Source organism: Leptonychotes weddellii, chromosome 10 (genome assembly GCF_054177405.1).
Source record: "Leptonychotes weddellii isolate Sample4059 chromosome 10, ASM5417740v2, whole genome shotgun sequence".
In the NCBI taxonomy this organism is placed as follows: Eukaryota; Metazoa; Chordata; class Mammalia; order Carnivora; family Phocidae; genus Leptonychotes; species Leptonychotes weddellii.
In genome coordinates, this window is record NC_138378.1 from 6107639 (window position 1) to 6116771 (window position 9133).

Below are 9133 nucleotides of genomic sequence, written 5' to 3' on the forward strand. Positions count from 1 at the left end.
TGCTGTTTTGCTAGAAGATTCGGTACCTACCCTTTGTCAGCTGGAAGTCTAAAAGGCATTTGGGAAGAGAGTGACAGGACCCCAAAGCATGATAGAACTGGAGGGCTGACAGGACCTTGCATAGGGGAGTCCTGCCCTCACAGATAGGGTAAGTGACTTGGCCAAGTTCACGCAGCCAGACAGAGACAAGCCCTTCCCTCCCAGTGGTGGCTGTGAAAGGAGAAGATAAATCTTGCCAATCAGAGGCCAAGATGACAGTGGGGTGGCCCAGAGGGGAGGGTGGCACATCAAGAGGGTGCTGTATTCTCAAGAGTGAAGTTGGCTTTTTTTTTTTTTTTTTTAGGGGTACGGTTTCGGAGGACTTATTCTTGCCCTGTTAACTCTCTCTCACTCTTCCTCTGGCCTGGCTTGGGGTGGGTTCGCGGTGTGGGTGGGTTCGCCCCTGCAGCGTCTGAGGCTCGTCTTCCCTGAGCGGAAGGCATTGGGCACCTCGTCCCAGCGGCCCCCGCCGGCTTTGGTCCGCCCCGAGGCTCCCCAGAGCTCGCCAGGCGCCAGGGCGCCTTGGGGCCGGCTCTGGGCCAGCCGCGGTCGGGACGCCGGCGGGTCCCCAGGTCCCGGGCAGCGCGCAGCCGGCTCACGGCCCCGGCGGGCAGCCCCGCGCTCGGCTCGGAGAGCGCTCGGCGGCGGAGTCCGGCGCTGGGGAGGGGCGAGGAGAGCCACAGCCCCCTCTGCCCGCCCAGACCGAGGAGGGGCGAGCAGGCGCGGAGCTGGGCGAGCGCGGGGCTGTGCGCGCGTCTCTCTGGGCACACACTCTCCGCGCCGCGCGCTCCCCGGGCTGGGTGGCCCCGGACCTCGGCAGACAGCAGCGGTGTGAGCCGCGCTTGCTCCGGGGTGTGTTCAACGCCGGGCCGGAGCCGCTCGCTGGGGTCACTCGACTCCTTCTCCCCCTCTCCCGGGAGCCAGCGGCGTGAGCTGGAGGCCGACCCTGCCGGACGCCGCGCTCCTATAAATAGCGCGCGTGTGCCCGCCTGGCGCCCTCCCGGCTGCGCGAGGACAAAGTTGTGCGCAGGGACTCGGGGCGCGTGGCAGCGGCTGGAGAGGACCCCGCCGCCGAGCCGCCCTGCGCCCTGGAACTGATCCCGCGGACCGGTGCTCTCCGTGCCCGGGACCCGGCTGGCTGCTGCCTACCTGCCGACGTCCGAGAGGCGCCGAGGTGTGGGGAATTTCGGACGAGGCGAAAGTGGGAGTCGCCGGAGTCCTGGCCATGAACACAGCCTCGCGTTCTTCTCAGTCCGGGAAACACCTTCTGCCTCTGTAAATCGTCCCTGCCGCAAGCCGGACGCGTACAGGACCGACAGCCGCACCGCTCGGCACCCACCTACCCCCGAGGCTTTTCTTTGAGTCTCCTTTGTTTTTCCTGCTCCGTCGTCCACCTGGGGGTGCTTGGGTTTGGGGTGAGAATTTATTACCGTTTTCCTCTTTGAGTTGTGAATGTGAGGGTGTGGAGACTTTTAGATGTCCAGGAACAAGGGTGGGTGCAGGGGCCCCAGGCAGGGCTGATTCTTGGGCGGAGGAGGGTGGGGTAGGGGGTTCTGCATGAGCTCCTTAAAGGACAAAGGTAACAGAGCCCGCGAGAGAGCGCGAGCGGAGACTTTGACTTCAAACCACAGAATTGGGGGAAGTGTGCGCGCCGCCGCCGCCGCCGCCGCCGCCGCCGCCGCCGTTCCTGCAGCGCTGTCGATCTAGCCACTGGCATCTTCCCGAGCGCCGGGGTCCCGGGGTTGGAGGCGAAGCGGGCGAGCGGGAGCGTCAGCCGGCTGCGGCTGCCCACGCGCCTCACCATGGGCTCCGGGAGCCGGGCGCTGTCCGTGGTGCCGGCCGTGCTGCTGGCCCTCACCCTGCCGGTGCTGCCCGTCTGGGCACAGAACGACACGGAGCCCATTGTGCTGGAGGGCAAGTGTCTGGTGGTGTGCGACTCGAACCCGGCCACGGACTCCAAGGGCTCCTCTTCCTCCCCTCTGGGGATCTCGGTCCGGGCGGCCAACTCCAAGGTCGCCTTCTCGGCGGTGCGGAGCACCAACCATGAACCGTCGGAGATGAGCAACAAGACGCGCATCATTTACTTCGATCAGGTCAGACCCTGAGGGATGCAGGGCACCGGGTGTGTGTATGGGTGGTGATGGTGGGGTGGGGGGTCGATCTTCTGGCAGCCCAGAGACCCAGGCTGCCTGCTCAGGCTAAGTTGGTCTGACTGGGCTGTGGAGGATCATTTCGGCACTCGCCTTCCCAAATAGGTCTGGGTCTGGAACTTCTGTCTCTCCCACCACCGCCCCTGCCCGCATTCCCTCCTGGCCTCCGGAGAGAAAGGAGGGGGAGAGGCTGGGAGCGCAGAGCCCAGCCACAAGAGCTTGGGGCGAGTTTCACAGCAACAGGTCCATAGGAGCTGGCGGGAGGCTGGTCCCTGGACCTCGAAATCTCTTGGCCAGAGCTTGGCACCCCCGGCTCAGACTCCTCTGCAGGTGCCGCCCAGGCGGTTCCAGCGCGGTCCCCTCGCGGTCTCCGGATAAATGATTTGTCCCCCCCCCCCCCAGGTGGAGAAGCTTCTCCCCAAGGAGAGCTTTGGGGGTCCACGTTCTCTGCAGAGCTCTCGCAGGTGGCTGCCGAGGGCGGGCAGTGATGGCGTGGGTCAGGTCTCGCCCACCTTTCTGCTGCCAGGATCCCCTCACACGCTGCAGGCGCCGCTGCAGCGGAAAGCCTTTCTGTGGTACTTGGAGAAAAGTTGTGGAGGGAGAGGGAGGGCAGCTGCAGGGAGCTCCCATTGGGAAGCGCTGGGGAGCCGGTGCTCCCTTCCCCTGCTCCGGTCCTTTCAGAGAATTGCAAATTACTGGGGAAAGACAGACTTTGGGATTGAGGGTAGGGAGTGGAGAGGAACTGATGAAATCTGTGGCTGGAGCTCTGGGGTTTGGCTGATGAGAAACCCCAGGGGTATCAGCTTAGCTTTAGCAAGCAGTCTTAAAACTGGAAACTGACTCCGGGGTTGTAAGTTCAACCCTAACAGCACCCAGAGTCTTTTAAATTCCATAGTCACTTGTGTAGTGCACAGTTGTATGCAAAGACACATGTGTGGGAACACAGGTTAAGTGGTACTGCAGTGTGTGCCAGGGAAGGAAAGAGGTGACATTTCCATTCCTTACTTAATTGTTCCTAAGTAATGCACTCTCCAGCTGGCCAGGCAGAGAATGCTTCTCTGGGGCTTACTATCAGATAGCTATAATTTTTAAAGAATGAAGCAGCCCCTTTGGGGTTTTGGTGCAGTATTTTCCATCCTGATGGAAATAAAGTCTAGCACCACCCCTGGTTTATATTTCAATGCATTAATTAAATGTTGGACGTTGTGGACATGGCACTGTACAATGCCTTCTTTTCCATGACCTTTCTGTCAATTAGAGGAGGAGAGGATTTGTTCTTCTGTTTGGGGAACCATGCATCTCAGAGAACACAAGACACATTTAATTATAAATCTGTATGTGCTGGGACGCTCCAATTACAATGTAGAGTCAACATCCAGCCTTGTGTGTAGTCAACACTAATCAGACATTTCCATTATTGCTAATGAATTATGCTACTTGTATCTGAGTCAGGAAGTCCCTGCTAAGTACCTCAAATTATTTTAAATGTGCTTGAGAAAAATCTTTGTAACAGCTCTGCTGGGGATTATTGCATAACTGGTGATTCGTTGCTGAAAGATCATTGATCATCAAGTCAGAGAAAGAATCTGAGGATTATTTGGAAGAAGGTGAACTCTCAGAATAAAATTATACACATACATGTATTTTAAGTCGAGGGTTGAACCTGGTACATCAACTTGACCCGCTACTCTATTCTGGTGCATTGCTCAGAGATGATAGTATGTTTTTAGGGAATTATGCAAAAGGCCTAATATTGGCACGAATGTAGCATTTACAAGAGATAGTGGCAGATTGCCACTGATACAGTGGAAATGTATCCTTATAGGGACATCCGATTTTTTTGAATGCCAGTTATATATTCATTTCTTGGAGAGAAATGGAATAAACCTCAGTCATTTTACAACTTCCCACCCCCAAACATTCTCACTCTCCTTCTCATAGGAAGGGACTGACTTATGTGACATTTGCAAATTTGGATTAAGAGGTCACTTATTGAAATTCAGAGTTAAACTTAATAAGCAATAGAAACAGGCTGCACATCTTGGAATACAAAATGCATTGCTGCTTTCTTAGGAAATAGTGCCTTATTTTACTTTTCATTTTTGACCCTTGAAGTTTAAATAAAGAGCAGGTGATTGAGAAGAGGATAACGGATAACACTGGCAGGAACACAAGAAGGCCACCGATTTCACAGTCTGTCCTTATTCATGCTCTACTTTTGGCAGCCTGCAAAGGCTGAGTCATTGCCAAAATATTATAATTAAGGCCTAGATGGCACAGGACTGAAAAAATGGCCATGGATCTTAGGAGAGGTTTGGCGGAGGCTCAGGGGAGGGCCAGGCATTCAGATTAGTCTGTGCACTATTCAGTCATGGATTATGTCACAGGGTGGAGGGGGTGCCCAGGCCTCTATGTGATATGTCCAGGAATGACTGCAGAGAGCCCATGGATGCCGATTGGCTGTCTTGGAAACGTCATCTCTGGACATTGCAAAGGCTTGTAGAGGATGGGAATATAAATACAGGGCAGATGCCTTTTATCTGACTCTCAAGGTAAAGCTAATATTTATAAGTCCTCTGTGTTACCTAGTTGTTTCCAGAGGCATCAGGCCTTGCTGGAAATTGAGGCCTGAATACAAAGCAGTTACTTTATTTTTTTTCCTCTACCATTTAAAAGACAGAAAAACCTTCCATTACACAAATCTATTTCCCAAGTCACCAAAGAGGAAAAGAGTAGAACTCAATGTTTTATTCTCTATTGTTTCTTAAACTCCTTATGAAAGAAATAAAGAAAGCTAGAAAGAGAGAGAGAGAGAGAGAGAAAGAGACAGAGAAAAAGAGAGAGAAAGAGACAGAGAGAGAGATAGAGAAAGAGAGAGGGAAGGAGGGAGGGGAAGATGGAAGGAAGGAAGGAAACTTACAGAAGAGATTATTGTTAATAATTTACTGTTACTTATTATTTTTATTTGTAGATCCTAGTAAACGTGGGTAATTTTTTCACCCTGGAGTCTGTCTTTGTAGCACCAAGAAAAGGAATTTACAGTTTCAGCTTTCATGTAATTAAAGTCTACCAGAGCCAAACAATCCAGGTATGTGTTTTGAACTGCTCCCTCTCTACCCCCAAACGGCAGTGTTTATTGGCAGTGGGTTATGTATTTAAGTGTTTATCCAAAGATGTGTTTTCATTATAAAAATAAACAACCATCTTTATAGTTTATTTTTAAAACACTTTATTTCCAGTTTTCTTCTTTATTACATCCATTAAGGCTATGACAGGAAACATAGAAAAATAAAGAGTAGAATGTATTACCTTAATAACAACCAACCATTTAGAAAACATGGCTTAGTTAAAAACTCAGTGGCACAAATCTCTTTATAAGATCTTGATTTCATTAAATGTGCAAAAATTATTTGAACTTGTAAGGAAGAAACTTGTAAGACTAGCAGAACTTTACAAGTACATATTAAATAAAACAAATTTGCCATCATTGTTAGAAATTTTGAGCTACACAGTTAACCATTAGAAAAAATACACTTTTTACGAAAGGGCGTTCCTCTGCGTATGCTTTAAATAGTTTATCCTCAGTTACTCTGAAAACTAGTGAATTCTTAGAAATTTCAGTTCCACAGTTAGCAACATATTTTGTGTTGTCCTTTCTCAGGTAATAGGCTTGACCTTACACTCAAAGACGAGTTCCTAGAATATTCAAATATGCTAACACCCAATAATACCAATGCATGTCTATGGAATTCTAGCATTCTCTTTATCTTATGCTCAGTGTGTGTGTTGTATACTACGGCCACATGAAAGGTGGATTACACACTGTCCTACCACTTTCACAGCTCCTAGCGAATGGGTAAATTGATCATCCTCAGATTTAATTTAGGCAGTACTTTTTTTTAACATAAAAGGAATGACTATCTAGTAAAGAAATTTACGAGCGTGGAAAAACTTTTCTCAAGCCCCGATATTTGGAAATTTATGTAATGTTTAACACAGTATAATCAAAACTGTAGTTGGGAGAAAATTTTGAGTTTATTATTTGTTAATAATTTTGAGTTTATTAATTATGAATTCCTTGCTAATTATCCATCATTAAAATCTTCACTATGGTGGTGATTATTATTTTTTAATACACATTTAATAATGTACATTTATTATTTTTAATACACATTATCAGGGAAAGAAGAAAAAAACAGAACACCCCCCCAACACACACACATACACATTCCATAATTTCAAATGATCTTCAGCACTATGCCTGGTGCAGGTTTAGTAACCTGAAAAACGTGTTGGTAGAATCTTGCTATATCTGGGTTTATCAGAGAAAAGGGCACTGGACTTCTACTGGGAAGCCTCAGGCTTGCTTCATTACCAAAAGATTGCTGTTGAATGTGAGAAGTAAATAAAACAGCAAGCTTAAGTTATGTGTTGAAGGGAGGCCAGTTTTCCCAAGGCTAGGTTGCTGTCCACGGATGGTATTCTTTTGTAAGCATTTCAGGAAATTTCTATGGGAGAAATTGAAAAAAAAAAAGAAAATCAGCTCAGTAGACCTACTAAGTGCAGCCACTGTGGTTGGCAGTGGACCTACTAAGTGCAGCCATCGCTGGGGATGAATTTGCTGAACATCAGATGTTTTACTGGGTCTGTCATCTCAGACATTATTCATTAGCCCTGGTAGATGTTTTCAGCGATTCAGCGATTTTTTTTTCCCTCGTAGGTTAACCTGATGTTAAATGGGAAGCCAGTAATATCTGCCTTTGCCGGGGACAAAGACGTTACTCGCGAAGCTGCTACTAACGGTGTGCTTCTCTACCTGGATAAGGAGGATAAAGTTTACCTGAAACTGGAGAAAGGTAACTTAGTTGGAGGCTGGCAGTACTCCACGTTCTCCGGCTTTCTGGTGTTTCCCTTATAGGATTTGGTTTCTCCATGATGTTGATCCAGGGGAGGGGTGGCCCACCCCTGAGTTACTGGAAGATCATTTTCTCATCCTCGGATTGATGTCTTTTATCGGTTTCTTATGGGTGAATATGGATTCTCTTTAAGGATTCTAGGCCTGTCCGAACCAATACACAGTCTCACAGGTTATTTTGTGTGTGTGTGCGTCTCCGTATCCTCGGATGGGGACTCTCAGCAGACATAATATGTACCTGTGCTCAAGTGTGACAGTCAAAAGCTGTCTGCGAGGTTTATTCTGAATTTAATTTCCTGGAATCACTGAATTCGTTGCAGGTGTGGAATTTTATTTCTTTGTTTTTTAAGAAAAGACTGGCAACCGGGTCTAAGAATTAGAAAACTCTCAAGTTCTGACTTCAATCAACGGTTAGTACGATACTGCCAAAGAACTGTGTGCTGTGTTGATATATTGATTACACTCGTTTTTATTCCTTTGGAATCAGTTTGTTTTGTTCTCTTGCAGTAACTGGGGGTTGTTTTTCAGTGACTGGCTTTGTGTCTTCTCTACTAATAGGGTAACGAATGGCTTGCCCGCAAAGTTACCCTATGATATCACCAACATGACTTCCCTTAACAAAAACGAATGCTTCATAGTTGTATTTTAATTATATATGTGAAAGAGTCATATTTTCCAAATTATATTTTCTAATAGGAAGAATAGATCATAAATCTGACAAGGAAAAAGTTGCTTACGCGAGTTCTAAGTGCTCAGCCCCCAAACCTCCACCAAACCGCCCTCCTCCGTGGGAAATCCTATACTTTGTTTTTAATTATACCTATTTTTCAAGCCTTCTGTTGTGTTTGAAAGTATCATATGGTTTTGCCTTAATTCCTTAAATTGTATATATTTATCTGTTTAGCTAATATTAAATCCAAATATCCCATATCTAAACTTAGTGCAATATCTTATTTTGTCTTTTGTACAAGTCATATGAATTCATAAAATTATTTATGTCTCTGTCATAGAATAAAGGTTAATATATGTTAGCTGAATTGTTTTGTCCTTTCGGTTCGGGAAATATTATTCTCCATGGTTTATTTCCCCCTTTTCACCAAACCTTCTTTCCTTCCCCCTTCTCATTTCCATTTCCCGGAGTTTAAGAAAAGCTTTCGGAATCTGGGGAGAACCTTCTCTGAATTGGCGTGGGAAGGCTTCCCTGTGTTTAATCTGTTCTAATCCAGGAGTTGTCAGCCTGCCAAAAGAGAATCGATGGACTCTGTAAACTTTTCTTTCAGAAGGGACTTACTCTTAGGTAGTTAAGTTGAAAAAATTGGCTAAAATCTCCCGAGGGTGCTCAGTGAATGAGTGCGTGGCCATGGTATAGAGACCGCTATTTTCAATGTGAAGACTTCGGGGAAAAGTTCCGCCCCCTTCACAACACTAAAAGACAAATAGAAGATCACAGGTTTCTTTTGAGGAGGAACTATTATTATAGATGTCTCATCTGGAGCTTTGGCTCAATTTCCTGGTCTGTTGTCAATTAAAGCAATTTTGGAGAGCCCCTTCTGTAGATGGTGGCAGCAAGGAAGGTGTTAGAGGACCCTGTAGGAGGAGACATGTAGGCAAGTCTTCTAGCATAATTGTGATTAATCACCAAGTCAAAATATTCATTCATCACAGGAACACTGTCCTCCCGCCCCAAGAAGAATTATCTGGAGATGTTAGCATCGGATCCTCAGTGTTTTGCTTGGCAAGTTATTCACTCTCCAGCTGGCTTTCAGTCAGAAACTTTCCTCCTTGGTGATTGCGTAATGTGAGAAAAACAGTATTGCACGGGGCACTTTCATCTAAACATGAGTGTCATCCTCCGCAAATATATACCTGCTCTAATTTAACCTCCCCCAGGCTCTCTGTATTCAGGGCTTGCGTCTCTACCTTGCAGCAGACTGGATTATACTTGGATAAATACACTATTAGTCATTGTTTTAGCAAAATGGCTCAGGGTATTGGAATTATTAATAGACACCTATGATGGAACAGAGAA

General features: G+C 47.2%; 1 protein-coding gene across 1 annotated transcript; it reads left to right on the forward strand.

Annotated features, from left to right (window-relative positions):
- The first annotated feature begins 834 nt into the window (after nt 1–834).
- On the forward strand, nt 835–8115 carry CBLN4 (cerebellin 4 precursor). The gene is made up of 3 exons (XM_006747148.3): nt 835–2132; nt 5161–5277; nt 6910–8115. Exons 1-3 carry the CDS (start codon nt 1842–1844, stop codon nt 7105–7107), a joined length of 606 nt encoding a protein of 201 aa, XP_006747211.1. The 5' UTR covers nt 835–1841; the 3' UTR covers nt 7108–8115.
- The last annotated feature ends 1018 nt before the right edge of the window (nt 8116–9133 follow it).